Raw genomic sequence first — 15,077 nt, 5'->3', positions numbered from 1 at the left:
GTGTGGATGATGAACACCAACTTGCTTCCCTGCCTGACATGCGCTACAAATCCTGTCTTTCTCAAAATGAACATTTGTTAGTCCCAAAATGTGTTCTCCCTTTAGAAGCTTGTGAAGATTCTTCATTCCAACATGTGCTAGTCGGTGATGCCAGAGCCAGCCCATGTTAGTCTTAGCAATTAAGCAAGTGTCGAGTTCAGCTCTATCAAAATCTACTAAGTATAGCTGACCCTCTAACACTCCCTTAAATGCTATTGAATCATCACTTCTTCTAAAGACATTAACACCTATATCCGTAAAAAGACAGTTGTAGCCCATTTTACACAATTGCGAAACTGAAAGCAAGTTATAATCTAAAGAATCTACAAGAAAAACATTGGAAATGGAATGGTCAGGTGATATAGCAATTTTACCCAATCCTTTGACCAAACCTTGATTTCCATCCCCGAATGTGATCGCTCTTTGGGGATCTTGGTTTTTCTCATAGGAGGAGAACAACTTCTTCTCCCCTGTCATATGGTTTGTGCACCCGCTATCGATGATCCAACTTGAGCCCCCGGATGCATAAACCTACAAAACAAATTTAGTTCTTGATTTTAGGTACCCAAACGGTTTTGGGTCCTTTGACATTAGATACAAGAACTTTGGGTACCCAAACACAAGTCTTTGACCCCTTGTGTTTGCCCCCAACATACTTGGCAACTACTTTGCCGGATTTGTTAGTCAAAACATAAGATGCATCAAAAGTCTTAAATGAAACACTAGATTCATTTGATGCAGTAGGAGTTTTCTTCTTAGGCAATTTAGCACGGGTTGATTGCCTAGAACTAGATGTCTCACTCTTATACATAAAAGCATGGTTAGAGCCAAAGTGAGACTTCCTAGAGTGAATTCTCCTAATCTTGTGCTCGGGATAACCGGCAGGGTACAAAATGTAACCCTCGTTATCCTGAGCCATGGGAGCCTTGCCCTTAACAAAGTTAGACAATTTTTTAGGAGGGGCATTAAGTTTGACATTGTCTCCCTTTTGGAAGCCAATGCCATCCTTTTGGCGAAGCCTGAAGCGACCGAGCTCTCCTTCGATCGTCTCCCGCTTGGTGATTTTGGTCACCTCGTCTCCTTCGTGCGCGGTCTTGAGCATGTCCCAAATCTCTTTGGCGCTTTTCAACCCTTGCACCTTGTTATACTCCTCTCAACTTAGAGAAGTGAGGAGTATAGTGGTGGCTTGAGAGTTGAAGTGCTCGATTTGGGCCACCTCGTCCTCATCGTAATCTTCATCCCCTACGGATGGTACCTGTACACCAAACTCAACAACATCTCATATACTTTTATGGAGTGAGGTTAGGTGATATCTCATCATATCACTCCACCTAGAATAATCTTTACCGTCAAATGTCGGTGGTTTGCCTAATGGGACGGAAAGTAATGGAGTATGCTTAGGAATGCGAGGATAGCGTAGGGGGATCTTACTATACTTCTTGCGCTCTTGGCGCTTAGAAGTGACGGACGCGGCGTCGGATCCGAATGTAGAGGGCGAGGAAGAGTCGGTCTCGTAGTATACCACTTTCTTCATTTTCTTCTTCTTCTCACCACTCTTGTGCGATCGAATGCGTGAAGGGGATCCATCCTTCTTCTTGTTAGTGGACTCCCTTGATGGAGCCTTCCCGTGGCTTATAGCGGTCTTCTCACCGCCGATCACCATCTTCTTGGCGTGATCTCCCGACATCACTTCGAGCGATTAAGCTCTAATGAAGAACCTGGCTCCGATACCAATTGAAAGTCGCCTAGAGGGGGGGTGAATAGGGCGAATCTGAAATTTATAAATTTAAGCACAACTACAAGCCGGGTTAGCGTTAGAAATATGAACGAGTCCGAGAGAGAGGGTGAAAAAACAAATCGCGGGCAAAATAAAGAGTGGGACACGATGATTTGTTTTACCGAGGTTCAGTTCTTACAAACCTACTCCCCGTTGAGGTGGTCACAAAGACCGGGTCTCTTTCAACCCTTTCCCTCTCTCAAACGGTCACTTAGACCGAGTGAGCTTCTCTTCTCAATCAAACGGGACACAAAGTCCCCGCAAGGACCACCACACAATTGGTGTCTCTTGCCTTGGTTACAATTGAGTTGATCACAAGAAAGAATGAGAAAAAGAAGCAATCCAAGCGCAAGAGCTCAAATGAACACAAGTCACTCTCTCACTAGTCACTATTTGATTGGGAATGATCTATGGACTTGGGAGAGGATTTGATCTTTTTGGTGTGTCTTGTATTGAATGCTATAGCTCTTGTAAGGTGTGGGAAGTCAGAAAACTTGGATGCAATGAATGGTGGGTGGTTGGGGGTATTTATAGTCCCAACCACCAAACTAGCCGTTTGGTGAAGGCTGCTGTCGCATGGCGCACCGGACAGTCCGGTGCGCCACCGGACACTGTCCGGTGCGCCTGCCACGTCACCCAGCCGTTGGATTCTGACCGTTGGAGCTTCTGTCTTCTGGGCCACCGGACAGTCCGGTGGTGCACCGGACAGGTCCTATAGACTGTCCGGTGCGCCTTCTGGCGCGTGTCTGACTTCTGCGCGCACTGTAGCGCATTGAATGCAGTTGCAGGTGACTGTTGGCGCTGAAGTAGTCGTTGCTCCGCTGGCACACCGGACAGTCCGGTGCGCCACCGGACACTGTCCGGTGCTACACCGGACGGTCCGGTGAATTATAGCGGAGTGGCTCCCAGAATTCCCGAAGGTGAGCAGTTCGGAGTTGGAGTCCCTGGTGCACCGGACAGTCCGGTGTGCCAGACCAGGGCACACTTCGGCTGACTTTAGCTCTCTACATTTGAATCCTTTCTCGGTCTTTTTATTGGTTTGTTGTGAACCTTTGGCACCTGTACAACTCATAATCTAGAGCAAACTAGTTAGTCCAATTATTTGTGTTGGGCAATTCAACCACCAAAATCAATTAGGAAAGAGGTGTAAGCCTAATTCCCTTTCAGTGCTCCGCTTCCTGCTCCTCTCGGACGCTCCCTGCCGTCTCCACTATCGAGCTTCCGGCCGAAACGCCACGGGCCTCGTTCCCTCCGGTACACGATGGCGGTCGTGACACAAACTCGTTTGTCACGGTCTCGCATGACTCTCGCCACACTCGATACAATTACAACGGCTCGCCCAAGAGCCGAGGGGTTTCATGGGTTTTTAAAACTCATCACTCAACTAACTAGGATTCACCTAGAGTAAGCGCATAAGCGGTCTAACTAACCTAAGCACTTCGCAAAGCACTTACGCTATTCATCGAGTGATTCTATTAAGTACTTGGGTGTTTGAGCACTTGGAAATATATACAACATGTATTGATATGTTGCTTTGGCTCCCACACCTTCAAATGCCCGGTTGGGTGAAGTATATATATATATGCCCCACCTCAAATATAGCCATTGGAGAAAAGTTATTGCTTTCTGCGGCACACCGGATAGTCCGATGGTAAGCACCGGACAGTCCGGTGCTCTGTCTGGTGCGCCACTAGCTGTTGGATCTTACTCTGGCAGGTGACCGTTGGCGCGTGCAGCCTTGCACCGGACAGTCCGGTGTCATACCGAACAGTCTGGTGGCTCTCCTCCACAGTGCCACCAAAAACTAGCCATTGGGCTACTATTCCCCGATGCACCGGACAGGCCGACGGTGTGGCACCGGGCAGTCCAGTGCTCTCAGCCGGACGGTCCGCCAGTGGTGATACTTTTCTTCATGTCTTGGACTTTGCTTGATACTTGTTAATCTTCACTTTTGGTCTTCATAATGTCTTCTTTTGAGGTGTTGCTTCCTCAATGCCTTAGTCCAAGTTACTTTAGCATCCTGTAAACTACAAACACAAATACTAGAAAATACATAAGTCCATAGGTTATGTTGACCATCAAACACCAAAATCATTTTGACAAATGGGTCAGGGTCCATTTTCCTTACACCAATCTCGTGCATCATCAGCACAGGAAGCATGTGGAGATCGACTTTCACTTCGTTTGCGAGCGTGTCGGGTCGGAGATGTTCGTATCCTCTGCATACCGACCACCCTCTAGTTCGTCGATATCTTCACTAAGGGTCTTCTGTCTATGGTGTTCTCAGAATTTTAGTACAGTCTCAATATTTGTAATGGCTAGAGTTGCGGCTGCGAAGGTGTTAAATTTAGATATAGTCTCAATATCTACGTACTCTTCTTCATATAAGTATACAACAGCCCACCCTAATGAGATTTAGGGTTTCTTTTCTTCATATATGTATATAACATTCACGGTAGTTGTGTCTTACATGTATGATCGGTAACGGCACCATCAACTTCATGTCGTAACTGGCAGGTATCTTGTGCTTTGAAGCACATGGACTAGTACTAGTGCATGTACATGCTTTGATTACATGTGCTTCCTGTACAATCCAGGCTTGTTTGGGAGAGCTTCGCTCCATGATTCTCTAACTCAAACAGTTGATTCTCCAATAGAGTGATTCTGAGTGATTGTATAGCAAAAGTGAATCTATTAGATGAAAATCGTTTGATAAATAGTCTGTGAAATGATTTCTGAAGGGTTGAAGAGTGAGAAGCAGGTTGAGAGCGACGGAGCAGGTTTTTTTTGCTCACACCTTTTAGTACAAAACAAAAAGTAGATTCACTCCGCTTCCATAGTAGAGCAATTCCGTTTTTTTGCTGTTTGGCTGCGTGTGAGTGATTCTCGCGGAAGCGAACGGTGGGACGTCTGCCAAACGCCCCTCAGCATGCATAGAGCATAGAACATATATGCTTGATGGCAGGCACAAGCAATCTGGTTATAGGATGCTAATTTAATCTACTCCACTTGTCTCATAGGATAGTTTTCAGTAGATATATACTACATCTGTCTTTGAATATTTATCGTCTGCTAGCTTATTTTTAAACTAAAACTCGACAAATAAAAAAACAGAGGAAGTATTATGGAGGGCGCTAGATATTATTATAGAGGATTATATACATGGCAATGCAGTGTAAATTACTTACAGATGAGGATAGTAAATTCGTTTCGCTAAGAACGTAGGATGTTGATATCATTGCGAGACACAATACAAATGTGCTGATTTTTATGGTGATGTTTGTTGGGCACCAAAATGAACGACCGAACAGTCCGTACTGGTAGTGCAGACGGTCCGCGCGTGCAGGTTCAATTAGGATTCCGAGTTTCTTGCGGAATTTGTTAGCTATAATCGTGGATTTAGCTCGGGATACGGATTGAAACGGATCCAGATCTCCCCTCTATATATAGATAGAGGACTACGACCGATTAATCATCAACAATCGAATCAATACTCAGTTTATCTCTCGTTTTACCTTAGTCATTAGGAGTAGTTCTAGTTTAGCCTCTCAATCTCCAAATTCTCCGCTTCTCCTCGGCTCTACGTCGATTAGAGGTGTCTAGGTCGACCTGCCGACCATAGACAAAGCCTAAGACCTCTCCTCCCCGACGGAGTCCCTCCCGGGAGTGAGATCCAGGCGTTGCCGGCGAACTCCACCGCCCCTGCGCATGCGCGGACCGTCCGGCCCGTCAGGTAGGGAACCCGAATCCTGCGCCAGGTCGTGGACTGTCCGGCTGGCCACGGACCATCCGCACCTGTGCAGAGAGCATTGTCACTGGTTCTCAACGTAGTGATTGGTGTCCAGATCTACGCCAACAATGTTGACATAAAATTTTGCGTCATGTGGATTATAATATAATGGATCAAAATGCTATGCTTACTTATATATAAAGTCTAATTGCACAGTAGTCGTCGCGCGGTTAATGACATTTTCCTCTTTATCTCCCATTATCTAAAACTACTGTGAAAGACTCTAAGGAATACGTTATGCAGATAGAGTTATATATAGAGTAAAAGAATATAGTGCAGCAGTAGACTGGGATGGCTACGCTAAGCATAGCGAGAGAACCGGAAACCCCGTATACATAGTGGATGTAACTCCTACTCTAAACGTCGGCGGCACGTGAGACGAGGCTTGCTCCGTGTGCGTGAGCTGCAGAAGTTGTTGGGTGGGGACCGGATTGGGTATAGAATAGAGTTGGAAAAATAATTAATATATGATAGTTGATATAGAGTTGAGATATAGAGTCAATATTATTATGATTGGATGGCTGCGTGTCCATGGGCAGATTGGTCGCTCTAGCCAGCCAAATATGATAATTTGAGCGCATGGATGGATGCAGGTTAATAACATCAAAATGATTTATTTTGCATCTATTTATACAGGTTGTGATTCCCACGTAAAATTAACCAAACATAATCTCAAATAAAGTCAACACATGCGATAATTTAAGATAATATGATGCGGGTAACCAATCAGACAGTATATGACTACAAAGGATTGTGATATAAAATAGAGAATCTTGTTGACCGAGACAAAATATTTCTTTTAGGGTAGAAATTTAGAATAACGTGAGTGCGGATAGCTTAACACACTAGATAAAAAAAGAGCATAAAGACCTAAGTAAATTATTCTTTATTCTCTGAATATTGATAATTACATTATAAAACGATGTGCATATAATTCTGCTGAGGTCACAGTCTAGGATTAGAATTCATCTTCTTTCTTATATAAACTGTTATAAAAAATGGTTGCACAAACAAGATTTTCGTAGAATTACTGTATGATCGAGCTACCAAAAGTCTCAAAAATTATAAATAAAATTTATTATTTACTCTACCAAATATATAACAAATTTTAAGTTCTAATTTATCCTATATTAAAAATAGAAAAAAGGAGGAAAAAAAATCTATCTAATACAAATGATTAAAAATTAATAGTTTTTTTTCTAATATCTCAACATAAGATAAACTAAAACTAAATCTAGTAGAGTAAATAATAGTGAATTTATATATTTAAAAAAACATGACTTTTGATAGTTTAATTGCAGCACGGTTGTATGTAAAGCTTAATTGCACGTTAGTTTTTGCCTTTGGATTAGAATTCCTAATCCTTTTCTTTTAAATAGAGTTCGCATGTTTACAATACCAAGCACTTCTACAGCAACCACATGTAACTTGAAAAAGAAGTATTCTTGCAATATTGCTGCTCCAAAATATCGATTGTTTCTGGGACCTAGGGGACATCAGGAACAAGAAATGGCTATTCCCGCTTGTCCTCCTCAGCCTCATCTTCTAAGCCGAAAGCACTGCTGACACCAGCATTTCTGTCCTTGTCAATTTTTACCATCCCTACTTCACCATCTCCTTTCGTCAGAGATTGAGATTCCTCATCGTCATCGTCAGCAGCTTCACCAGAATATGCATATCTGAACAAAGAAACGGCATATTGATTACAGAGCTGCTCATACACATAGAACAGCTAGCTGCCTTTGGTGGTGGTAAGGCAAGAAGCAACCATCAACCACTAGATTATGCATTGCATTTAAAATGGAATATAACTACCTTTGCGAGCTTTGGGAAGGTGCCCACAGATAACAAATCACAAGAAGCAACACAAACGCAAGGACATCCCAGAAGGCAGTTATGATCCATGCGCTCTGCCACCTCTCACTGAAGGGGTCTGTCGCTTTGAAATAGACCTGCAAAATGACACATCAGTAACAACTAGGTGATTCAAATCTACAAGGTTCAAAACTTAGGATTCTCGGAAAAAGAAATTAAGCCAGTTTAAATATTATCGATCAATGAGGAAACTATGTTATCTCCTTGTACAGAAACTGCAGAGATCTATGCATGTGCAGAAAAATTGTTTGATCATAGATGCTCATGGTTCGGAATAACTTCAACAGTTCAACCAAATCCAACAGCCTACGATAATACTGACACATCAGTACATCACACGTGCATTGGATAAAAACTGTATGCCCCTCATCAATAGGTTTCATGCCTTTGGTGGTGGTAAGCTGCACACAGCACACCATTCATCGACTAGTTTGATGCCATTGGTCTTGGTAGCAATTAGCATATTACTTTGAGAGAAAGCTCGCTAAAAAGAGGGTCTTAGCTATTAGTGCAGATCACTAGATCTTATGAATTGGATCCTCAGCTAAAGCAGATTCCAATGAAGCAAATAAGATAGTAGTATTTTTCTTGAACGCTCAGGAAAATAAGATGAGACTAAAATGACTATTCTAAATTTCTAATCACAGAAACATGTTGATATACCACAATTTTATTCAATGTCTAATATTAGCCAAATCATACTTTCTCGTAAATAGTTTGATCCAGTGTGGCACAAGACCAGCCATTGCAAATTTGCAATATTGTGGACAGCAGAAACTTGTTTCAACCATAATCATTAGTTTACGAAAGTCAGTATTAAGAACTTCAACCTAAGGAAATCTGCTAAAAGTGTAACATTGATATGTTGATGGAAGGGGTGCAAATGGATCGGATATGGACGAATATCGCTGATATTACATTTGTTTTCATATTTCTGTTCGGATTCTGATTTGAATACAGATAGTATCAGCTATGTCGGATGGGACACAAATGGATATCGACATCATAAATATGCGCTGAGTGTTCAGATATGGATACTGTTATGGTCGCTAGATCGGTGAGGGATTAGAGAGGGGTATCGATGGACAGGAACGTCGGCCGGGGGTCTTTGCCCACGGCCGAGCAAGAGGAGAGTTTCTCTCTTCTAATTCTTGCCTACTTTATTTCTCATCCATTGATTACATAAATAGGCCGGCTGGCCGCCCCTGTCTTAGCTAGAGATCCTTATCTCTTTAAAACTCTCCTAAAAACTCTCAACAAACTAACTAATAACCTTCCTAGATAATTTCAACTAATCTCCTAAATAATCTCAACTAATCTTCTAATCTTATCTCTAACTATCCTTATCAAATCCCCTTGGAGGGCCCATGATTGTTGCTGTCGCAGCCCCTCCGTGGGCCTCCTTAGGCCCTGACAGATACGGTACCAGATGTTGAATATCCGTACTCATATATTGATGGATCTAAACTCCTCTAAATGGATTCGAACTTGGATACGGTTGGAAAATATCCGCACCATTTGCACCACTACACCATCTGATGGTGATATTTTTCCTTCAAATGCCAAAAGCCTTTCTTTGAGAAAATATTTGGAGTTTAGTGAAAAAGTAACAACCAAATATATCCCTATACATGAGTAAGAAAAGATCCCAAGTCCATTGGTCAACTCATTTTCTCGTATTTGAATGGCACAACTTCAGGACATTATAAAACTTGGATCTTCATCATTAATCTTAGGTAGTGTTTGGTTCCAGAGCCTATTTGGACGGAGCGACTCTGTTCTAGATTCTGAGGATAGATCAGCTTCGTTCTGTGTTTGGCAGTCAGAATGGAGTCACTCTGTTTTTTGTTTGGTTCTAGATTGAAGTAGAACAGAGCAGTTCCATTATATGCTTGGTTCCAGAGTAAGGCAGAATGGAGCGGCTCTATCCTGTGTTTGGTTGATGAGTGCAATAGATAATTTTGTATGACACATTGATACAACCATTTATCGTATCTTAAATGGCAATTATAAATATAGATCATGAGATGTAGTATTTTCCGTGTCTTCCGAATACTTTCAATGGGATATAGCTGTAAAAAAGAGACATCATTAGCTAGTATAAAAAAATTAATACAAGAATTGTGCAGAATGCTGGTCTGCTTGGCCAACACAATTGTATTCTACATGAGCTAATAGCAGTGGGGAGGTGGTGAAGGTATGCTCTACTGGTGTTAGCAAATCACAAAAGGACAATAGTCTCATGATCATGAGAAGACGTCAACATGTCGTGGTGGTCTGATCGGTAAGGAAAAGAAGACTCAGCATGGGTCTGCTCAGCCAGATCTCCGGGTCGTGGTCTGCTCGGCTGGTGATGGTATGCTCGGCGGCCATGGCGTTGCCAACCGCAGAGATATGGCCGCGCGTAGATTTGTCGCGGGAGGGACACGGAGCCACGGAGGAGGCGCGACGCGGGAGGGAAAAAACATGGGCGCGACGACGGGTCAGTGTGCAGATGGTGGCCGAAGCCGGAGGCGGAAGAGATGCGACGGGGGCGGAAGAGATGTGACGACAGAGAAGGTTGGGGAGGAAACGGAGGGAGAGGAACAGACACGCTGGGCTTCTGAGCATACGGGTTCGGGTGTTTTTTTAGAGCCTGGAGATACATCGTTTTGGAGGAATATTCTGCTTTTGGAGTAGCTCGGTTCTACGCAGTGGCAGAGCTCCATAAAAATAACGCCCCGAGCCACTCTGCAAATATAACGATGTACTAGTCGTCTTTTAATTTTTCACATTTTAGGGGTAGAAACATTTAGAACAATTCAATGAAACTGTGGCAGATAGGAAAAGGGGATCAGATATTCGGGAACAATTACTCACAATATAGGAGAATCACGGGTGCATGGAAGCAGATAGTCAACACTCAGCACACAGCGCTCGTCGCTCAGGTGGTCGCTACCCATTGGCCAGGAAGGCGCTCCGCCCTCGCCTATGAATAAGAAAAGAAAGGGAATCGGGTTCAGGAAGTTGTATAGTTTGGGAGAAGATGTAATGGCAGGGGTGGATTTGGACGGTAGCGCGGCGCCAGTGCAGGCCGCGCGTGTCATTGCTACAGGGTCGCAGGGACGCTGGAGGCAGGCTGGTGGAGGTGGAGCTCGGACTGGCGGTGGCGGATGCCTGAGTCAGAGCCCGCCCGGCCGACTCAGAGGTTGCTGCCTTGTGCCCTTGCCGGATTCGTAGAGCCTGAAGGCGTGGAGAGCGATAGAGGACTGAATGGAGGCGGTGCGCCACTGGCAACATAGGAAATGCAACCGCGCAGGTTTACGGAATAATTGGAAGAGGTGACTGAGGTAGGCTACCAGCGCCAGGCTCAATCGGTGCAAGCAGAAGGTCTTTTGAGCCACATTTTTGGGCTGAAATGTATTTTAGGCTAGATTTTTTAGATGAAAAACAACCTATGTACAAGAGTATTTTTGGATTGCGCCCCGGGCCACGGCCCAGGTGGCCCGGGGCCCAAATCCGCCCCTAGTTCTACGTAGAATCAAACCAAACGACCTATATACCGGAACGGAACGACTCCATCCTATGATACTCTCCAACCAAACACTACCTTACAACAATTTAACGGAACAAAAGGCAGCAAGACTGTTATGGATAGCGTTTGGAGCTGATGTATGTGGTTGCTAGTGTTGAGGGCAGAAAGGGTTGAGGGGACGGCGGATGATGTGGTGTTACAGTACCCACGGTGCTACAGTGCTGCGTGGCTAGGGTTAGGGGCACTGGGGAGGTCGGCCGCAGAGCTTTGCCCACGGCCGGTGAGATAGAAGGGATTTCCTTCTAATCCCTTGCTTGTCCATAGATCGATACATCTCTTCTCATTATATAGAGAGGTCTTACTTGACCTCTAAGTAAGCGACTAATTAAAGCTTAATGGGCTAAGGCCAAATAGGCCCTTGACTCCTCTAACACTACACCCCACCTGGACATGCAACTCGTCCTCGAGCTGCAACCTAACGATGACGCTAACGATGACTTCGCTATACACAAACCTAACACCTAAAAATAAGTCTTTTACATCTCGGCTTATTTTATTATTCTGAACCTGAATTAGCCTGCGGCTCTTTATTTTTGACCCCTTAAGATAAGGCGGACACCCTCTGCGCATTGGACCTACACGTGTGCAGCTACCTGGATCCCATGGGAACAACCTCGTCCAGGCTGCAAAGGCCAAGACGTGGTAACTCACCAGTCCTACGGCCTGAGCTACCGCGAGTTCCAGTGGAGACAGCGCCACCCAACCAGACATGTCCTTGTTGTCCACATGGCTATGGATCAGGACGGTGAACTGGAGTGGAGGATCGGACAACCCTTCCGAAGGCCTTGCCGCCACATGCGTCGTGTGTTGTTCAATGCGCAATATCGATGCAAGTCGTTGTGCCAGGTAACAGCGGACTGCAGCCTGCAGCCTGCAGCCGCGCCACTGCTGCCACTTGCTGAGCTTGACACCGCGCCAAGAAGCCATGTGCCACAGCCTGAAGACGGCAAGCCGCTGCCTACAGCCGCGCCGCTGCCGCAACTTGCCGCACTGAACGCCGCGCCAGGAAGCCACGTGCAGCCGCCTGCAGTCGTGTTGCCGTCGCTGATCGGCGGTTAGACTCCACCTTTGCCGCGAATAGATCACGGAGCTAGAGGATAGCAAATTGGGCATGCTCTAGATCTGCCCTGACACGAGTGAACTCCTCACGCAAGCTGCGGAGATCGTCCGCAAGAAAAGTCATGGGAAAGGATCCCTGACTCCTAATACCGGATGTTATGTACAACATTTGGGGCTGATGTATGTGGTTGCTAGTGTTGAGGGCAGAAAGAGTTGAGGGGGCAGCGGATGGATGTGGTGCTACAGTACCCGCGGTGCTGCAGTGCCATGGGTATTGTTCGCTAGATGGGGATACGATGGTTAGAGGGCGACAGCTAGGGTTAGGGGCGCTGGGGAGGTCGGCCGCAGGGCTTAGCCCACAACCGTCAAGAGAGAAGGGATTTCATTCTAGTCTCTTGCTTGCCCATAGATTGATACATCTCCTCTCACTATATAGAGAGGTCTTACTTGACCCCTAATTAAGCGACTAATTAACCCTAATGGGCTAAGGCCCAATAGGGCCTTGACTCCTCTAACAAAGACAATCTCATGTTGTTAGAAGAAATGCCCCCAACTGTTCATGTATAGACATTTTTTTCTCGAACATGGCGGTATAGACATAATGTTCACTATGGATTTATTTACAGAAATTTGCATACCTCATAACCAATCCAGGCAACTGAAGCTATCACAGAAACAGCCAATGCATTTGTGAACTTTCTGTATATATCCAATTTCACAGAACTCCTCCTTGCCTGGTGAAAGAGAAAAGTAGCAAGTTTAAGAAGCAACACAAAGACAACTCTTCATCCAGGTTTAACATGCTTCCTAACAATTTCTAACTGTTCAAGAACCTGCCCTACACTTCCTGAACACATGAACCCATGTACTTCATGCTTAATAGAAGTCTTAAGAGTTTTAAGTCACTTTGGCAGATCTAAATTAGCCATATTTCCTGAAGTAACAAAGAACTACTGCATTACATGTGGAAGTCTACAAAGTTTAGATTGTATGAATTTACATAAAGAGAGAACAATTAGAAATGCTTCTACTTGTTAAACTGCACTAAATTAGCTTACCTGTAGCTTCTCTAGTGTGCGGGAAAGAGAAGTGAAAATCCAGAGTATGAGAAAAGCATCCAAAAATGCATCAGGAAGGACCAGGAAAAGCCTTGCTTTGCCTGATATATCATTAATTGTTCCAACATTTTCTGCAATGTCCAGCAACTCAGACGCCAGGAAATATGTAAGTCCGAGTAGCAACACCTTGGAAGTGAGACCTCCCAAAGTTGGACGAACAACACCATAACCCATTGAGATAGAAAGGATGAGTAGACGTGAAACTGTTTTTCTGATAGCTCCAACAGTGACCACCCAAGTTGTGATTCCAACTGGCCTCACACCACTGCTGTTGAAGTTCAAGTACTCAAAGTACCATAGTGTCATCTCAAACAGACCAAGTGCAATGATTAGAGTGATCCAATTCTGTATTGGCAATATATCCCTCCAGAACCTTACGTACTGGCTAAACCAAACAATCATTACCAACAGATACGCCAGCGACATGAGAACATAAAATTTCATCAAAGGCGCCATTCGTCCCGGTAGATACCCACCAGGATTCTTCCAGATAGTCTTGCCACTCATAGTAAGGCCTCTCAGTTTTGGATCACAGGATATGAAGAACAAGTTGTACATGCCTGTCTTTGTAATGCGCACTGGCTCATCTTCTAACTTCACTGAAAGGTGATTAGCACTGAAGTGTGTGTCTAGCACGAAGGGCCAATCTGGATCATCAGAGGATGGCCTCCTGATTACTTCCCCTTGCTTGCAGCCCTCTAGTTTAGCAAGATCTGGGGTACAACATATGGACCTCTGTCCGCCATAGGCAGATCCCCCGATGTTATCCCTGTCCACAACTTCAAATAGGATAGCCTGTACCAAGCCTGTACTATGTGCCATTTTTGCGTGTGATTCCGCAGCTTCTGGGGTTCTCCAAAATGTAACATTCACAAACCTGTGAGTAAGCCAGGACATGAAGTATATCAAATTCAGTACCACACCACATGGTTTAAGTCTAACAGAAGTAGACAATTAGTAAAGTCAATTGCACAAATTTAAGCCTATTTGTGTTCGTTGAAAAGAAAATTGTACACAAACGGGATGAAATTCCACAGAATGGGTGACTAATGTAACAAAAAGGGATAAGACCAATGAAATTAAAGCTTGCTCTTGTTTGTGGTGGGCACTACCCTTTACTAAGTACATGTTAAACATAACGTAAAAAGGTAGTCATAAAACACAACCGAAACAGCTAGTTTAACACAACCAAACAACTGAGCCCCACTCTAAGATGAATGTGGGCAGCAGCACCTCAAATTAAAATAGGCTAAGCACATCCCCGTCTGCATCCAGCTCCTCAGCCCGAGTCCAAATATCCAAAGCATCACGAGCAACCCCTCTGCACATTTGACAACGAATCACAACACACTGATCATTACCCAGGAGCAAAACCTTTCCACCAAATGTGGCACCAAGCGAGCAGTGCAGCGGCAGCTCCAGCAACCAGTTCCCAACCCCAGTGGCGCGCTACAACTCCACCGTTTCCTTAGCTCTATCTGTCTATCATGACACCAGCTTCTAGAAACTACGGCCAAACACTGTGCGTCCTCCAGGCTCCAGCCAACGTAAGCCAGGAAAGGAGGGAGGCGGGCGTGGGGCCGAGAGAGTTCCTCACTTGATGAAGGAGGATGCGGGGGCGGCGGGGTCTGCCCCGTCGGCGACGATGCCCTCGCTGCCGCCGGAGAGGAGGAAGGCGTTGCCCACCTCGCGGAAGGGCTCCCGGTCGTAGGTGTGGATCGACGCCTCCGCGCCGCGGGACCACCACCCGGCGGCGAGGGCGGCCGCAAACACCGCGAGGCGGCGGAGATCCATAGGAGGGAGCCTACCCTGGAGCCGAGAGATCTCGCTCGCGGCTCGCGTGGT

General features: G+C 45.1%; 1 protein-coding gene across 1 annotated transcript; it reads right to left on the bottom strand.

The window, feature by feature from the left end:
• Positions 1-6,891: 6,891 nt before the first annotated feature.
• LOC101027218 (Lung seven transmembrane receptor family protein) lies at positions 6,892-15,077 on the bottom strand. Its single transcript, NM_001279880.2, has 5 exons — positions 14,830-15,077; positions 13,173-14,109; positions 12,753-12,848; positions 7,422-7,558; positions 6,892-7,285 (listed from the first exon to the last, which is right to left on the bottom strand). Exons 1-5 carry the CDS (start codon positions 15,024-15,026, stop codon positions 7,120-7,122), a joined length of 1,533 nt encoding a protein of 510 aa, NP_001266809.2. The 5' UTR covers positions 15,027-15,077; the 3' UTR covers positions 6,892-7,119.

This window comes from Zea mays, chromosome 2 (assembly GCF_902167145.1).
Source record: "Zea mays cultivar B73 chromosome 2, Zm-B73-REFERENCE-NAM-5.0, whole genome shotgun sequence".
NCBI lineage: Eukaryota > Viridiplantae > Streptophyta > Magnoliopsida > Poales > Poaceae > Zea > Zea mays.
This window is presented reverse-complemented; position numbering and strand designations above follow the sequence as displayed.